This window comes from Coccinella septempunctata, chromosome 1, assembly GCF_907165205.1.
Source record: "Coccinella septempunctata chromosome 1, icCocSept1.1, whole genome shotgun sequence".
Lineage (NCBI taxonomy): Eukaryota > Metazoa > Arthropoda > Insecta > Coleoptera > Coccinellidae > Coccinella > Coccinella septempunctata.
Window position 1 is genome coordinate 22,015,437 of NC_058189.1, and position 19,472 is coordinate 22,034,908.

Sequence of the window (19,472 nt, forward strand, 5' to 3'; positions counted from 1 at the left end):
TTAGATAGATCACATAATCCAGTGTTATGTAGGAGTGCATGTGTAGAGCGGAGTACTATGTATTCTATAAAAGCTCACTTCTATTTTCTCTTTTCATGATTGTTCGGATTTAAAAGCCAGATACTTGCGTAATTTCTCTCAAAAAAATTAAAATTTTTAACGTCAAACTACAGGTCAATGTCACGAGCACAGATCCCTATGTTTTCGTTATACTGTTGAAATCTGATACGAAAAACATTTCTTTTTTATTACAGGAAAACAATGAATATAGGGCACAGGACATTGGAATATTTCAGCAGAATAAAAACGGAAATCTGTTTGCAAGACATAAAAAATCGTGCGATTCGGTGAACCATTACGTCTGTACCCTCGTAGCCAAATTTCGTAGCTACGAGCTCCTATCCATTCCCTAGATAAGTATTCCTTAACAAAGTGTACCTTTGTACGGTGAAAACAAATTTATATTAAGGGTAGAGTTAGGTACTCCCTAAAGCTAAGGAATACTTAGGTAGGGGCTTGTTTAGGGATCGTTGGTGAAAACGGGCATTAAGGTTTGATTATGAAACCGGCCGTTAAACTTTCTTCTTTTGAATAAACATTCATTCAACTTACTTGATTTAAAAGAGTTATGATCATAGCTGACATTAAGTCAACTGATTTAATTTTTCACCTCCGGTATTGAACTGAAGATCATTCTTCTATATAGTTGCGATTCCACCGATTCATCCTAATAGTGGAATCCAAGCTAATAACTGATAATTTTACACGTATATAGATATACATTTTCGTTGAGTTCGAAAGCTTATTTATACAGGGTGTTTCATGAGTCGTTGGCCATAGCCTAATGGTGCATGCAGGTCATCCAGGCCAGAAAACTTGCTTGTCCGATTTCTATCAAATTTTATGGATTTGTTCATTTCAGAGAGCTCTTCCGAACGGTTCATGAAATATCAATATTTTCAGGGCAGTACTCAGAATATCATGATTTTTTTCATTCAAGCTCTAAAATCTATGTTTTCACATCCCTTACAGAAATTTCAATATTGCCATGAAAAAAAACTACATAACCCAGGAATTCAGTTTTCAGTTCGCATGGCACACTTGTTACAAGGGAATAGGAACCGGGCGAATTCAAATTTCATGTTATTTTTTCGGAATGCGGTCCTATTTTTATTCCTTCGGTGATAATATTTATTGTCCTTTGCCGCGATTTGGAAGGTTAAATTCTAATGGAATTCTCCATCGGAATGAATAATTTGAAATAATGATCGAATTCGAACATTACTCCAAAGGCCGAAGTATTGCAGTCTTGATGGATGTGGTTTGGAATTGACACTCGATCATTGTTCGTTTTTTTTTTTTTTTGTGTAGCAGGGGGAAAATCTGCAAACAGACGAACACACCCTCTCCTGAGGGGGAACAGTGTGGGGATTCTCACTCTCTGAACTCGAGACCCACTAAAAACCCTTAACTGCTTCTTCATAGGTTCCGGGCATTTTGCCTATTAACCAGTTGACTCTTATGGTTTCTGGACTCTCACACGATCGTAGTCGTGTTGATATTTGTATGCTGCCTATAGCTTTTATAGGTTAAGCTCTTCTTTGGTTACATTTAAATCCTTAACTGATCTCTCGGTCTTCGGTGGTAGGTTCTTGACCTTCTAGCTTCTTCCGTTGGATCGTAGTCGACTAATCTTCGTAGTTCCTCATTTGGATGTTGTTTGGCTTTGTCGAATATCCTTTCCGCCTTTCTCTTCATGAATTCTGTAACTGGTTCCCATTCCAAGTCCTTGTAGATTTGTTTGTTCCTAACAAACCAGGGTACGTCCATCGCCATTCTAAGGAGTTTATTCTCAGTGGCCTGTATTTTCTTGATGTGGGTCTTGGCTGCGAAGCCCCATGCCGCCGATCCATATGTGAGTTGTGGTCGCGCAATTGTTTTAATCATCGTCAACTTGATGTTCTTATTCATATGACTTCTTCTGCCTATGAGTGGATAAAGTTTACTCATTGCGGCTTTTGTTTTATCAACTGCACATTTGATAAAACGAAAGCCGCAATGAGTAAAAAAAAAAAAAAAAAATTATATATATATATTTTTTTTTTCAAATATTTCTATACCTATGTATTATGCAGGTTTCCACATCACCATGGGGTACTGCACTGGGTGCGTTAGTTTTTCGTAGTGGAGTTTCGCCAAAATTTTTGTTTTTCTTTCTGTTTCAATAATCTCTGAAGATTATCCGGAAAATAAAAAATGATTGAGAAATAACTATTTTAGCCCTGCATACCACTTGAAAAATAAACATAATTTCGGAACAAATATGGAAATAAGAACCATAAAATAAAATTGGAAAAACAAACAAAAGTCCATTCTAACGAAATTGAGATTTGCGAGAAATTAACATCACCTCGAGCGCAAACGATAGAATCGACATATCCCGAACGATCATTCTTCGAGTCACCGAAGAGAGGCATTCTAGGGTCGGCAGGGTCGCTGCCTGCCGGACCTATATGTCCTACACCGCGCGAAGTATTGAGCCAATAATATCAACTTTCATCATAGTTTTGGTCCTTATTCTTTGAAAAGGTCTTAAAAAATTGTCGGATTTTCATTAGTATTATATATTCAGCACTCACGTTTATAAAAATTAACAAATACATTAAAAATTCGTTTTAAATAACAGCGATCTCTTGTAATTTGTTATGTGAAACTGAAACTATCGGATATTGGCGGAAAAAACATTAAATAAAAGGCTTATCAAATTTTAATTGTTATCCGAATGAAATTCCAACAAAAATTATTCAAGTTTGAAGCAATTTGACTCATTGATATTAGCGCTCCTTCGATATGTTTACAATCTAGATCCGGCATGCCGTACTAGAATGAACAGAACGAACGGTCGGTCACTCGGTCGCTAGAGAAGGCATCTGCGGCGCTGTCTTCATAGCTCGATTGGAGATGAGCGTATTTTGTCTACGGACCGAGTAGGATTTAAATTGAAACAGCGTATTTCAAAGAGTTCCATATTCCATTGATATCAGATATCATATACCTAATATTTTTATAAAATTTATTGAGAGCTATGTAATGTTTGGAGAATTTCTAATACATTATTATTTTACACAAGTGAGAATTCACATTTCTGCTGCTCGCAAAATTTTGGGTCGGCACTGCCGACCCTGCCGTCCCTGACGGGCCGCCACTGGTATGTTGAGTCCGATGAATGAATATAGAAAAGAATCAATGAGAGTACATATTATAAAGAGTATGTAGACCATACCAAATGAGTAGACACGAGTATTCGAGCAGACTTTCCAGGGTGGAGCCTAGGTCGAGGTGTATCGAGCAATATCAATGATCTTTTAACCAAAGTTGAGGTGTTCAGTCTCGAGTGAAATCTTGACAAAAGAGGACGTGCTAAAGTGCTCCTAGTGCTATAAAAGAGAAAGCGGAAGAGAAAGTCGAAGTGAAAGTTCACACTAGCGAAGCTACGGAATTTTTGATTCCGTCTGTGAAGTTTGTGTAGGTTGTATACGTGTATGTGTTATCGGAATTTTATTTCGTTAAAAAAGTTGGTGTTCATCTGCGGCGTCCAGATTTCGATCGATGGTTCTGCAGAAAACATCAGGTGAGCTTATTTTTCGTATCTTTTTTCTGATTTTTCTCATAGCGTATTTTTGATGAGTCGTTTTGTTTTTATGCATGAGATACATTTTTCTTTTTTGTCTTGAAAAAATTTATTTCCAATTTCTTTGAGTAGCAAAGTAATTATTAATTAGATTTTAAAATGTCTGACCATTCGGACTACGATTCCGTAATGGAAGAAGACGCGCCAGAAATCGCTAATGTCGGGTCCGAACACGATATTTTGAGAGAGGAGAACGCAAGTTTGAAAGCGAGGGTGAATGAGTTAGATAGATGCGTATCTAGCTTAGTTGCTGAGATTAAAAATCTCAGGGAGAGGCTCGAGTTGCAGGAGGGAAATAATAATAAGTTCTTTATTTTCAACAGGTACATACCCAGTTACAGAAAATAACTAAACCTAGTATAATGAAAAGAAACCAAGAACAGTGCTAATAAAAAAAAATATTTATATTCATCCAGCAAACAACAGACACAACTTTATATATTCATATACACATATACTACATCCCAAGTGGCATCCAATATCATCTGGTACATAAGCGGAAAATTAGCCTTACGGAAGTTGAACTCCCTGGTGTTCACAGAGTTCACACTCATGGAAGGAACATGCTCTGACCTACAGGAAACACAAAAATGAATAGGAGGGTGCTGTGGATCAACATTTACTAGGGGAAATTCATCATGAAAGACGTGACACGGAACATTCGAAAACACCAGATCAAGCAGTCTACCATTATTATTAACTAAATTATTAAACTGATAAAGTTCCAGAATCTCTGCCAATACCTTCAAGGAAACACATTTCCCATCCGATTTCGGATTGTTTACAAACTGGGGCGCATTGAAATCACCAATGTTTAACACTTTACTATCCAGTACTGACTGAATAGTTGAAAGAGCGCTTATAAATAAGTCATATGTTACTATATCAATTTGAGGAGGTATATAAACAACAATAATAAGAATTGACAGTGATCCAATCCTAGCTTTGCAGCCAACTAAATCTATAGATGGAACCAAAGTACGCAGCATAGACAAATCCACGCACTCCAATGAATACCTATTATGGACAGCCACGAGGACTCCACCCCCGATAGAACATCCCGTCGACTGAAGATCCCTATCACATCTGAAAACGGAGTAATTATCCGGAAAAAGCTCCGAATTGAAAACACCACCTCTTAACCATGTCTCACTCAAACAATTCACATCGAAGTCATCAGCAGAAACCGAACAGAACAAGTCATTTACCCTTGAATTAAGTCCACGCACATTTTGGTAATAGCAATTGATTCCAGATTTACCGCAACTGGGTGAGGTTAGATTTTCAGAGGTACAATTGTTGGAACTCCATGGACGAACTGCACGCTCTCTCCGTCAGATCTACGCTTCTCCATATCAGATTTGACCTTTTGATAAAATAGCTGCTGTCGGGGCGTCTTATCCGATGAAATCGAAAGTTGCGAATATTGAGGACTCTTTTTAAGATTTTTAGAGTCTCTGAGAACAGATCGGACATCAGCAGCACTTGGTAGAGTTATCTGGACAGGTCTGGGCCTATTTGATGTCTTATTAGGCTTACCAAGTCGTTACCTTCAGGCCGCTCACATTAGAAATACTTTTTGATAGATGAGTTATGACCTCTGTAACTTTACGGCTATCTCGAACTCTAGATTCCTCCCCAGAAAGATCAAATGGCTGCTCCTGCAGACCAAAGAGAATAATGTTGTTTTTACGTTGCTGACGATCATCGAACTCCAACATGATCTGCTCGAACGTTTCGTCACTCAACACATTGCTGGCGTCACTCCGAACACTCTCCAACGCAGTCCCGAGATCCTTAATCTGCTGCTGAAGCGTGACAATAACTCCCTTCAAAGAATTCAAATCATTTCCCAGTCCTTCACACAGAAATCCAAAAGGATTTCGACAAATATTGCAGGTAACAATCATATGCTCCTGGAAGGGTTGTTTGCAGCAGAAACACAATTTACTAGTCATAGCGAGAATTATTTACCAGGTAAATATAAAAAAAAAGGATTATAAAACAGGGACACACGTTTCACTCCTCTGTGGCCCGTCAGGGAGACTCAAACTTGACAAACAGAAAAAGGCCAAGGAAGGAAACAGGTGAAAAACACAGGTAAGACGAATAGTGGATATTTGTAGGACCGTGTGTGGTCTCCTTTATCGAGGGAACTCCCAGTATCGGTCAGATGTTCGGAGCAATGATAAGGATTCCTAGGTAAACAAATATTACGTCCAAATAAGAGCGGACTAAATTATCCAAAGAACAATATAATAAGCAATATAATCTCAGAACTGTTACTCGAAGTGCACTCACAAGAGGTATACACTTTTCAAATTTTCAAACAACAACACCAACCAAGCGAACAAATAATATCAGAACGAACGGATATGATATACGTGTACACAGTACGGTTTCTTGTTGCAAACTGTCCTTACTCCAAAGCACTCAAAAAGAACATTGTTTTGAAAAATGTTCAAGAAGTGACCTTACCGGTTCAAAAACAGAAGATGGAGGTGGTCAAAACCCCTCAAAACAAAATTTCCCCACCCGCCAAAAGAGTGAGAAAGGATAGCTCCTCGTCCAATGAAGACTCGAACAAAAAAAGAGTCTCGGAAACCCCAGCCCAACAGAAAACCACTCCAGTGGAGGAGAGGAAAGAAAAAATCCCCCCTATCACCCTGAGAGGTACGTCCGAATGGACTTCAATTTCGAACGCCTTGATGCGAAACGGTATTAAATACCAAAGAGCGACGACAGTAAAGGACGGTATAAGAATCGTCCCACAAACCGCCGATGATCATCGAAGGATGACTGAATTCCTCCACAAAATCAACAGAGAGTTTTACACTCTCCAAGGAGAGGAGGAAAAGAAAATTTACGCGGTAGTGAGATACCTACCGCTGGAAGCAGATATCCCGACGATCCTTGACGACCTCAAGGATCAAGGGATCGTCGATGCTGAGGTCATAAGGATGACCTCAAATATAACAAAAAAGCCGATGCCCTTATTGCTGGTTAAATCCCAGAATGAGGGTATCTTCGAGGTGAGAAGGCTCTACAACATGAACTGTGTTGTTGAACCTAAGAGAAGGACGACAGGGCCTGGACAATGTTATCGCTGTCAGCGATATGGACATGCCCAAAGTAAGTGCACTTTTCCATGGAGGTGCGTGAAATGCTCCGGTAATCACAGCTCCAAGGAGTGTACGCTTACCAGGGAGAACGAGGAGCGAAATGCTTCTTGTGTTCTCTGTGGAGAGCAAGGACATCCAGCCAGCTACAAGGGATGTAGCGAATGGAAATTGGTCACTAAAAAGGCCAAGAGATCGCCAAGATCAAACCAAACCGGCTCGAGGCCAACACAAAATACTCCGAAGCCAGCCCAAAACTCTTCGGAAGTGAAGAAACCCCAGGAAACTGCAACCAAAGCAGTCAAAGAGACGAAGAAACCAGAGAAAAAGACGGAAAAGGCAAAAACCGTCAAAAAAGCCGAAACCAGAAAAGGAATTTCTGGAATCACTGAGGAACTGGATAAGTTCACGAAAAACCTCCTCAGCACGATGATGAAGAATCTGGAGAAAGAGATTGAGAAGAAGATGCAGCAGATTATTAAGAATATTCGATGGCTGATACGACGATAAAGAACAATCTCATAATTGTCTCTTGGAACGTCGAAGGATTGAGAGCCCGCAGACCAGAATTCGAAGAACTGATTGAAGAGAAGAGACCGGATGTCATAGCTCTCCAAGAAACAAGACTTAATAATAATAATAATAATAATAATAATAATAATAATAATAGTTTATTTGCATACTATACAATTTGTTTGACATTAAATATCTGCATATATGGATAATTCACTTCATCATTTACATACAAATAAACATTTAGTAGCAGAGGCTCGAACGGTCCTTGAAGGTCCGTCTTGCCTGTACGCTACTTCAGATGAAAGTTTAACCTGAGCTTTAGCTAGTGTCCCTACCATACAAACAAATAAACAAGAATTCTTTTTCCCTGAAAACCCAACGTTCGGATAGCATTTCCCAATTACGATATCTACCGAAATGATAGACCTAACAGCACAGGTGGCGTTGCTATACTGGCTAGAAGGAATATGGATCACCATTTCGACCAAATATTCAATGGTCAAGAAGTAGAAGCAATATCGATTATTGTGAATACCAATCGAGGACGAGTGAAGATTATTTCGACTTATAAATCACCGGATGAGGACATGCTGGAAGAGGATCCAAAAATGCTTCTAGAAGGAAGACACCCGAAAATCATAATTGGTGATCTTAACTGCAAATCGCAGGAATGGAACAGTAGGGTGGAAAATACCAACGGGAGAAGACTGAAGATTTATGCTGAAAAACTTAATGCAGTTGTGATAGGACCTGATATACCGACCTACATACCAAGAGTAAATGGACTACCCGATGTACTGGACATTGTCGTAATGAAAGACATCACTGAAGAAATCAGCATTGATACAATAGAAGACGGAACTTCAGACCACAATCCCATAGAATTCATAGTGGGAGATGGCCCAAGAAACGAAGAAGAGACACAAACCAAGGATCGCACAGACTGGGAGAAATATAAGAATTTACTTCAGGAGATAATCACGGAAATTCCCCAAATAAACACCCGGGATGAATTAGATGAAGCAGTTGAAAAATTGGAAAATCAAATAAAAGAAGCCTATGAAGAAAGCACTAAGAGAATAAGGAAACCAATTCCGAAACATTCACATGGAGATACGCCAAGGGATATAAAGGAACTTATAAAAAAGAACAGAAGACTCAGAAAAATCTACAGAACAACGAAAAGAGAAGAAGACAAGAAGAAACTGAATAAGCATAGTCAGATATTGAAAAATGCTTTAACAGAACTGCGTAATAACAGATGGCACCAGAGATTAAGGGAACTGAATACAATAGATCACTCGGCTTGGAAAATGCAAAAACGCTTACGACGAGAACAGACAGTTATACCTCCATTGCATGGAGCAAACGGAATGGTATATACGAGACTAGAAAAAGCCGAAGCACTTGCAGACTCAATTGAGAGAGAAGCCAGAATAAATTACAGAAATGATGATGACAATGAAGATCTAGAAGAAGAAGTGGAGGCAAACGAAGAACTGATGATGGAACCACCGGAAACCGAAATCATTCCAAAACCGGCTTCACCAACAGAAATCAAAGAGATCATAATGAAATTGAAAAACCGGAAAGCACCGGGAGAAGATAGGATAACGAATTATATGTTGAAGAAATTGCCTAGAAAAGGAATAGCAGCCTTGACGAATATAACAAACGGAGTGATGAGGACCGAATACTACCCAAAGAGATGGAAAACTGCAGAAATGATAGTTTTCAACAAGCCTGGAAAGGAACGGAAATTTCCTCAAAACTATAGACCAATCAGCCTACTTTCAGCACTAGGAAAAGTCGTCGAGAGGGTTATCGCCAAAAGGCTGAATGAGGAAACGGAAATGTTGAAGATAATTCCACCCGAACAATTTGGATTTCGACGAGAACACTCGACTGAACTCCAATTACTACGGCTCATAGAATACGTCACCGAAGGAATGCAGACCAAACAGGCCACAGGATTAGTTCTGATGGATATCGAGAGAGCTTTTGATAGAGTATGGCACGAAGGCCTAATCTACAAGATGAAAAAAGCAGGATATTCGACCAAGCTATGCAAGATTATAAGGAACTATCTGAGGAATAGAAACTTTTTTGTGAAGATAGATGGAGCAACCTCTCAAACCAGACAATTGGAAGCGGGAGTGCCTCAAGGATCGGTACTTGGACCTCTGCTTTACCTAATATACGTTTATGATATCCCGAAGAATGCTAGAAATATGCTCACCTTGTACGCAGATGACACAGGAATAGCGTTCAGACATCGACGCCCAGAGACCATACACCGGAGACTGCAGGAAGCCATAGATAAATTACTCAAATGGTGCATCAAATGGAAAATCCAAATCAATGGAAGAAAGACTCAAGCAATATTACTGCAAAAGAGAAGATTGAGGATGGAAGAAAACCTTGAAGTTGATGGAGAAGAGATTGAATGGAAAAATGAAGCAACATACCTAGGAGTGACGCTTGACAGAGGACTTACATGGAAAAACCACATCAAATATGCTGTTGATAAAACAAAAGCCACAATGAGTAAACTTTATCCACTCATAGGCAGAAGAAGTCATATGAATAAGAACATCAAGTTGACGATGATTAAAACTATTGCGCGACCACAACTCACATATGGATCGGCGGCATGGGGCTTCGCAGCCAAGACCCACATCAAGAGAATACAGGCCACTGAGAATAAACTTTTTAGAATGGCGATGGACGTGCCCTGGTTTGTTAGGAACAAACAAATCTACAAGGACTTGGAATGGGAACCAGTTACAGAATTCATGAAGAGAAAGGCGGAAAGGATATTCGACAAAGCCAAACAACATCCAAATGAGGAACTACGAAGATTAGTCGACTACGATCCAACGGAAGAAGCTAGAAGGTCAAGAACCTACCACCGAAGACCGAGAGATCAGTTCATTCATTCATTCATTCATTCATTGCTGTATCCCGTTACCGGGAATAAATCTACAAAAAGAAGAAGAAAAAAAAATTCGAACAGACTTATTATATTATTATTATTATAAGTAATTTCTTAGTTAGGATTTAAATGTAACCAAAGAAGAGCTTAACCTATAAAAGCTATAGGCAGCATACAACTATTAACACGACTATGATCGTGTGAGAGTCCAGAAACCATAAGAGTCAACTGGTTAATAGGCAAAATGCCCGGAACCTATGAAGAAGCAGTTAAGGGTTTTTAGTGGGTCTCGAGCTCAGAGAGTGAGAATCCCCACACTGTCCCCCCTCAGCAGAGGGTGTGTTCGTCTGTTTTGCAGATTTTCCCCCTGCTACACAAAAAAAAAATAAAAAAATTGAGGTGTTCACATCCTGTTCTGAAGAAAACAGTTACATCCTGGTTCCACCCTGGAAAATATGAGGATTCATTCATCTGAAACTCAACAACAGTAATTAGTCATATGTACATAGAGGTGATCATAAGAGTTGTCTTAAAAATGATTAAACTGATTCTAATAAAAAGGAATATTATGAGCAGACAATGAATCAGTAATCAATTTTATTGAGATGGAAGTTTCAATCCTGGTGCTACATACCCATTTTCATGTGAGAAGATCTAGAGAAGACTGAAAATCTATATAAATTATGAGATATAATAAAATATATATTTCTGCGAAGGCAATGGTTCGATTTGTCTTCAGTGGACATTTCAGTTGAGCGGTGCTAGCAAGGATTATGAGTCTATTTCAAGATTCTGAAATCTCTTGCACGTGGACTGAATCTTCGTTTTTTAATATCATTTCATTTGGAATTTCTTCAGCCCATTCGACTCCTTAGATAGGTACTTGGCAGTGCTCCTCTGGATAATGAATCCGTGAATTGTCCTCAGATTTCACGTTATTCCACTGAACTTGACCTAGTAGTCGATGAACTTCGTTGACACGATTTATTATGAAGACGTTTTGTTTACGTGGTGTTTTGTGTAACCAAGCTAGTACCACCTTCGAAACTGACCAGGTGTTGATTTTTACGCCGGTGATTTTCAGAGCCGTAACGGATATTTTCATCAACTTCGCTAATAAGATAGCTGCACATAGTTCCAGCTGTGGAATGATCATTTTATTTTTGATTGGCACAACCTTTGTTTTGGCTGCTAGTAGAGTTGTGTGGGCATAACTCTTTTCGATTGGTTTAGCATATATTACTGCTCCATAAGCTCTTTGTCATGCATCACAGTATCCGTGCAATTCAATTGGCAGTTCTGGAACCATCTTAGTATTTGCAGGCTCTCTATGATCGGTAGTTCATGTTTGAATTCGTCCCATGTCGTCTGGATTTCTGTTGGAATTTCTTCATCCCACTTCTTATCGACCTTTCATATTTCTTGCATTATTAGTTTGGCTTTGATGACAACTGGTGCCATAAGGCCTAGTGGATCGAATATCGAAGCAATTTCAGATAGCACTTGTCTTTTGGTGTTCGTTTATGTTGCAGTTTGCTTAGTTGAATATCGAAAGTTGTCACTTTGTGGTAGCCTGCCAATTCCTAGGATCTTGGTAATATCTGCATGACTTCCAATTTCTTGAAAGAACAAGGATTAGCATTGCTGCTTCTGGGAATTCTTTAGTTTCGTCTTTTGCTAATTGATACATAGTCTTTTATGGCTAGGTAGGCTGCGGGAGCGGTCCCGTATGTTACCGTGGTCAACTGATATTCTTGAATTGGATTATTTCTGTTTGATCTCCATAAGATGATATGGAATCGTTGGTCATCTTAATGTAGTTTCATTTGTCTATACATTTTTTCCACATCTGCAGTTATTCCAATATTCCTCCATCTCAATATGTCAATCAAATCTTGTTGAAGCTTGGGGCCCGTGTGAACTATGTCATTTAAACTGATTCCGGTACTGGTTTTCTGGCTGGCATCGAATACGACACGTAGTTTGTTTATTTCCCGATCTTCTTTGATTACAACCTGACGAGGAATGTAGTATCTTGTTTAGTTTGTAATTCGATCCGATGGTATCATATGGTTCAGTTGAATGTACTCCTCCATGAACTATCTATACATTGTCTCCAATGTTTTGGCTTTCATGAACATCTTCTCCATATGCAGAAGACGAGCGACGGCGGTTTTTTTAGGTTTTCCTAAGGATTGTTCATTTTCTCTGAATGCTAGGCGTACCGTATATGTGCCATCTTGATTTCTTCTGTGAGGTTTTGCGAAGAATTCATCGCATGTTATTTTGATCATCATTGTTCCTTCGAGCATCCACTTCTCCTATTACCCAGAACTTAGTAATTTGATTTTCTTGTTCCGCAGTGGTAATCATACTGGTAATCTGGAGTTGTGGTCCTGGAAATGTGCTACCGGATAAGATCCATCCAAGCTCTGTGTTTTGTACGAGAAGACCAGTTTTGGACTTTTTTATTCCGTTCAATAAAATGTCATTGTATAGGTCGATTCCTGAGAGGAGGTCGACCTTTCCAGGTTATGTGGGATCTGCTAGGATTGTACTGTCCCAGTGTTCATCAACTTCGATGGGGGATGGGGGCATGGAGCCGGTCAACTTTGGTAAGACATATAACTCTGCTTGTGCTTTGAAGTTGCTTGAGAATCTTGGTTCATTTGCGCATATATCTTCCATTTTGAGTTACCGGCATCACATGATCCCAATCCTGTGATAGTCGCTTGATGTTTCACTCTTGGAACTCCTAGAGTATTTGCGGCTGCCTCAGTTATAAATGATACTTGAGAGCCTGGGTCAATCAGAACTATCATAAGTTCGTTATATCCCTTGTTGTTGGATACGTTGACAAACGCCGTGGCCAAGAGAGGAATGTATGGTCGTTCATCATTGTTTGAAGTTCTTCCTAGGTGTGACTCGATTTCGCTTGCCTGTTTTGGTTGATGTGGGACACCTTGATTTCTTATAGTATTGTGTTTTGTTTTACTGTGTACTTGCTGGTCAGGTTTGTCTTCGTACTTTGACTGTAATCCCAATGAAAGGATGTTCGGTGAGGTTTATTGCTTTTGAAGCAAAGACTTTTGCTCTGGCATTTCGTATTGCTCGAATATCGCATACAATTCTTGCAGAGGTAGTTTTTCTTTATGAACGTTTCCTTGAATTTTCGGCATCGGTAGATTTCATGAAAGCTGCCACATACTTTACAAGATCGGACGTCGCTATAATAATTTTGTATCCTGGTTTTCTCTGTCCTGCTTGTTGGTGGTCTGACTTCTCGATCGAGTGATTGGAATCTGTTTTCTAGAAATACAAGAAGGTCCGGTAGCTCTTGAACCTCCTTGTGATATAGTGGCTTATTCGTAGAGTTTGCGGGATTCGTTGTTAAACTCCTTCAGCAGCATGTGCGCAATTATCTTGTTACCCGATTGCCCTGCTGCCATATTTTCTATGGCTCTGAGATTTTTTTGCACGGTGTCATGAAGTCTCTTCATTGACTGAACTTACTCACAGCACAGAGAAAGGAAAAGGGTACATGATAGGTGACCACGCTGGTTTCCGTCCTTGACGTGTTTGCACGCCGGCAAGAGATTTCCCCCAAGGGAGAGAAAGGAAACAGGGTGAAGGGTGCACAAAGGGTTACCACGTTAATTTCCGCTTCTGACGTGTTTGCACGCCGGCCAGAAACTTCCCCCCACGCAGAGAAAGGAAACAGAGTAAAGGGTACATAAAGGGTTGAAACTGAGGTTCCCAAATAAAATACAGAAGGCTATCTTACCTCTGGACTCGGTAACGGAGTGATGAGCGGATGGATCTGGCTCCTGACGGCTAGTCGTCACTGAGTACACTATCGTAGATGTTAATGGAAAAGGAAGGCAGAACTATACCGCACGCAGATAGCGAGAAAAAAATTCTCTAAAGTTCACTAGCAAACGACGAAACAGCCGAATAATGTGAACTAACGAAGTCGGCGAATTATGCGGATCAACGACGTTGGAGAACTATGCGAATTTTCAGCACTAAGGGACGAAGTACCCGAATCGGGCGGATTATGCGAATTGACGAAGTCGGTATACTATGCGAATTAATTGACCTGCGGAGGCACATCTGATGTTATATCGGCCGGGCAGGGGTTACGGAAACGTGCTTCAGATGTCAAAAATCGATAAAATTCACGTCGATGAAGATCTGTTTATCGGTACCGGCAAAAACTCGGTTATCTCAATTCAGGAGGTTTTTACGGACTGACATCGTTTTTCAGAACTGAAAACGGAATAAAAACGGTGCGGAATGTTTACAGTTCCGCACGATGTCGGAATCCTGAATTGAAATTAAACGAAAATTATTCACAACAGAAGAATTTTTCTAAAACGAGGTGCATTTTTCCGTACAAAAAAAAAATGCAACTTCGTTACACCCCTTCTGCGTGCGCAGAAAAAATTCAACCCACAATGAAATAGTGGAGTGACTTTTTCAGGTTAGAAACTACCAAGTCCGGCCCGGGACTCTAATAGTAACGGCAAGACGATTGAGATCGGATTTACATTAAACAAGTTCACCTGATTTACGCCCATGTGGCGGTTCGATCGTCGGATTTTTCTGCGTACTCCGTGGTAGAAGGTCTCTATGGTCCCGGTCATATGTCGTCGGCGTAGCACTCAGTGGTACCTGTCAGTGACCGGCTAACCATAGACAACTTATAGATGGGAAACTCTCCCTCTAATGTTTGGGTTTAATACGCCCCCTGGTGGGTGTTGAAAGAGTTATTTGTAAAAATGCTGCCAACTGGCGGTGATAAATGGTACTAATTGGCGCGAAAATTTAAAAAAACCTCACCCTTCTGATTCTTCCAATTTATTTCCTATTTTGAATTCTAAATCACTCACTCAAAATATGATAATATGATCTTATCGAATTTTTTTCGAATGATATATTATCATAATAGTGAGTATGAGTGGTTGGACATGTAAAGGCACTAAGAAAAACGAAAATTGAAAAAACCAAACATTATATTTTCTATTCTGATAAGTCAGTCTTTTCAGTAAAATTTTTTCGTGAATGTTCATCATCACCCTTTTCTTGACTGCTCCTCGTCTCAATAAGTGGATGGAATTTGAACAGCCAGCAGGTTCCCCTATCATCAGATCATTGTTGCCTTCATGGATCTCTGGAACATTGGTACATTCTTGGCTTTCCAGAACATCATTACTTTCATCTGAAAATTTATTACTTGAAATGAATAGTTAACGGAACAGTTATGTAATAACCAATTCGGTTACCACAAATCCATGTCATATCAATTCATTCAACTCACCAGGAAGAAACCAGGACGGGTCCTTTTCGGCCCTCTGTTTTGTGATTTTCTGGAAAATGTCTATCACAAACAAGATATGTTTTCCGTATCTGTTGTGGTGTTTTATTTTTTAGGATAGAATTATTCACTTTTTCCACCCAAAGTTTGAAGAGAGTAGGATATTTTTCTGGATTCGGAAACCGATGACGCTTGCATGTCCCATCCTCACAATTTGGAACACAACACTTAGGTTTCAACCCCATATTTCTTTCCATGTTGAAATTTAGAATATTCCAATATTCGCTCACCCGGCTAACCAAAAACTCAATGTTACCCCTGTGACAGTTCAACAGTGAAAGACAGAGCATAGACAACTTAAGTTGTCTATGAGACAGAGGAAATGGAAATCACAGAACACACCCACTTGACTTACTTTATGATGGAAATCGTAACGAAAGACCGAAAACCACGATGCGAGCGCTATCTGGTGGGTGTTGATGAAATTAAAATCACCTCCAAACGTTTAGTAGGAGAGTTTCCCGTCTATAAGTTGTCTATGCGGCTAACCTCCAATTGTCCAATTTAACCGGGTCTTTCCCGATTTCAATTTCCATTTCCATCGGCTGAAGGAACGCCGTAAAATCTTGAAACCAGTGCAGGATGGAATCTCCAAAGTGAGTACCATTTCGATTTTCCATGCGTTGTGATATTTCTGGCTATTTTAGGGTGAATTTCAAAAAGGAAACCTTGGACACATGACACTGGGGTAGCAGCACTCAAAGGGGTAGATTAGAACAGCATCGGATACCCCTCATGTGGTGGTGATGAACTCCCTCCGAGTGTGTTGTCATGGCAGCAGTTGGAGGTTCCAAAACAAAAAAAGAAATGAGAAAATTTAGTGTACTGAAACCATGGCGCCACGGAATAATCGGACGTTTAATATATTTACGGTGGAAATTCGGAAACATAGGTAGGTACAGGCGGTCAGTTCAATAAGGAGACACAAATATAATGCTCTATTTCACTTTCCGTTCAGTCCAGCTTAACTGGGTAATTGTTCGGTGTAAGCAGTGTTAGAACCCTATTGTTATTTTCATTTCGGTTAGGAATATTGTTGTTAACGGTAACAGAGTGAAATAGAGACTGACAAAACGAATGTATCTCGTTTATTACCATCTGTCCCAAAATTAGTACAGAAACTTGAAGTATCGGTAACGGTTCCTGTTCTGCAGTAAATAAAAGGAATTTTCTGCTGTAGGTGTTCTGGGATACCACTTGCCTGCTTGATTGTAGTCGGACAGTCCCGGTTGGTGGCAATAAAGAACTGCACAGAACAAAAAAAATTGTACGGAGCAGACACTTTCCAATATTGCCAGGCCAGGTTAGATATATCGGTTGTGGTGAAACGGATTCATCAGGATGTTAACGGGGTGAGTATTTTCAAACGGTTGCTATACAGTGTACTTACTAACGATCTGACGGATGAAACGGTTTCAAATCTTTCACGTGAATGTTGGTGATCTTCTTACCACTGTGAACTTTCAGGTCATAAACAACGGGTGAGATCACTTTCATAACGGTATGCGGATCAGAGAATTTTGGAGCCAACTTGGCTGCAAAGCTAACAACAGCGGATGACAAGGGATTAGCACGGCGCAGGACTCTATCACCGACATGAAAACGAACTCATATACCTCCTGAAGATGACGGATTTGCTCTGTATGGTGAGTAAAACTTACTCTTCTTTCTTGTTGGCTCCTGTTTGTCTCCTCTGTGTCCTCGTATTGGAAGTTTGCAGAGTAAATTGCCTTGGGGACTGCAAATTCCCTTCCATAGTTCAGAAATGCTGGTGTGAATCTTGTAGTTTCCTGCTTGACAGTGTTCAGGGTGTAACGCCTTTTTCTCCGTGGTATCTCGAACGCCAGCTATTCTTTAAAGGGAAAATAGCAAACCTACCCTGGTAGCTCCAAGCCGAAGACAAGGTTCGGTGTTATCTGGGGTGTTATCGATAACCAGTGAAAGTCCGAATCGGATTTCACAATTTTATTCGTTGTCTCGTGGTAAGAAATACAATCGGCACAATTACTATTGTCTCGGTCGAGTGAAAATAGTAATACATTAGAATAAGAGTCTAGTTTACAACACTAAGGAGGTTTCCCTCGGAATCATATACAAGTACACAAAATGGGGGATTCGCGGAATGAAACGGACGGAAAGAAAGAAAAAGGGGGATCCGATCTCAAACGTATCGCGGATGTTATAGACTCGGTCGCCAGCCAGAACCAAAGAACCCTGAGCGGGCAAGGTAATTGGGACTCAGTTCCAAACTACGGGACTGTAAGAAATTTACAACACCGATAAAGAGGAAGGGTACAAGCTGGGTGACCACGCAGGTTTAATCCAGAGATTTTCCCCAACGCGGAGTAAGGAAACCGGGTAAAGGGTGTACACCGGGTGACCACGTTAGTTTCCGCCTCTGACGGAGTTAGACTCCAGCCAGAAACTTCCCCCAACGCAGAGGAAGGAGAAGGGGTGCCCAAACTGGTTACCACGTTTCTGCTTCTGACGTGTTTGCATGCCGGCCAGAAACTTCCCCCAACGCAGTGAAGGGGAAAAGGGTAAGGTTAGCCACGGTTTGGAACTGAGGTTCCCAAATAAAATACAGAAGGCTATCTTACGTCTGAACTCGGTAACGGATGATGATGTCTGGTTCTTGACGGCCCGTCGACACTAAAAACTGCACGGCGGATATTACTGTTCGGCGGCGAAGAAAAACTGCACAATTCTTATTCCGGCGGCGAACTATACCAATTTAATTCAAGCGGCGAAAATTAACTGCGAAAGTATCTCACGCAACGAATGGGCAAGTTTCCTAAAACTCTAAAACCGAATTTGAGATTATTTATGGAAAGCCTTTTCTACTAGTTATTCAACACGTAAAAGATTCGCTTCAAAATTCAGACATTTCAGAAATACACCCTTCGAAACTTCGACTGTGAAAGCTTGTGACGTAGAATGCCTTTATTAAAATATAGTAATTTTTGTTAATTCGACAACACTGGAACCGATCAAGAAGATATCCACAGATTACAAAAAATTGTTTCTGTAATCTGTGTCTTTACCTTCTTAAAACCGATGACATTTTGTGTCATTGTGTGTTTTTCTTGTCAAATGTGAATAATGTTGTTTTTTTTTTTTTTTTTTTTTTTTGTAGCAGGGGAAAAATCTGCAAACAGACGAACACACCCTCTCCTGAGGGGGAACAGTGTGGGGATTCTCACTCTCTGAGCTCGAGACCCACTAAAAACCCTTAACTGCTTCTTCATAGGTTCCGGGCATTTTGCCTATTAACCAGTTGACTCTTATGGTTTCTGGACTCTCACACGATCGTAGTCGTGTTGATATTTGTATGCTGCCTATAGCTTTTATAGGTTAAGCTCTTCTTTGGTTACATTTAAATCCTTAACTGATCTCTGGGTCTTCGGTGGTAGGTTCTTGACCTTCTAGCTTCTTCCGTTGGATCGTAGTCGACCAATCTTCGTAGTTCCCCATTTGGATGTTGTTTGGCTTTGTCGAATATCCTTTCCGCCTTTCTCTTCATAAATTCTGTAACTGGTTCCCATTCCAAGTCCTTGTAGATTTGTTTGTTCCTAACAAACCAGGGTACGTCCATCGCCATTCTAAGGAGTTTATTCTCAGTGGCCTGTATTTTCTTGATGTGGGTCTTGGCTGCGAAGCCCCATGCCGCCGAACCATATGTGAGTTGTGGTCGCGCAATTGTTTTAATCATCGTCAACTTGATGTTCTTATTCATATGACTTCTTCTGCCTATGAGTGGATAAAGTTTACTCATTGCGGCTTTTGTTTTATCAACTGCACATTTGATGTGGTTTTTCCATGTAAGTCCTCTGT

The 19,472-nt window shown here is 40.2% G+C and overlaps 1 protein-coding gene and 1 long non-coding RNA gene across 3 annotated transcripts in view; one reads left to right on the forward strand and one right to left on the reverse strand.

Annotated features, from left to right (window-relative positions):
- LOC123319422 (G-protein-signaling modulator 2) overlaps positions 1–17,274 on the forward strand; it is a 174,277-nt gene extending 157,003 nt beyond the window's left edge. The window contains exons 9-10 of one of the 2 annotated variants that reach the window (XM_044906394.1): positions 16,819–16,990; positions 17,106–17,274. In XM_044906394.1, coding sequence (XP_044762329.1) covers positions 16,819–16,990; positions 17,106–17,123 — 190 coding nt within the window. In that variant the 3' untranslated portion in view covers positions 17,124–17,274. The remainder of the gene's footprint in view (positions 1–16,818; positions 16,991–17,105) is intronic. The other variant, XM_044906387.1, reaches the window with a different exon arrangement.
- On the reverse strand, positions 15,259–16,102 carry LOC123319448. The gene is made up of 2 exons (XR_006538486.1): positions 15,582–16,102; positions 15,259–15,482 (listed from the first exon to the last, which is right to left on the reverse strand). It is a non-coding gene; the product is annotated as an uncharacterized LOC123319448 (long non-coding RNA).
- Positions 17,275–19,472: the final 2,198 nt, after the last annotated feature.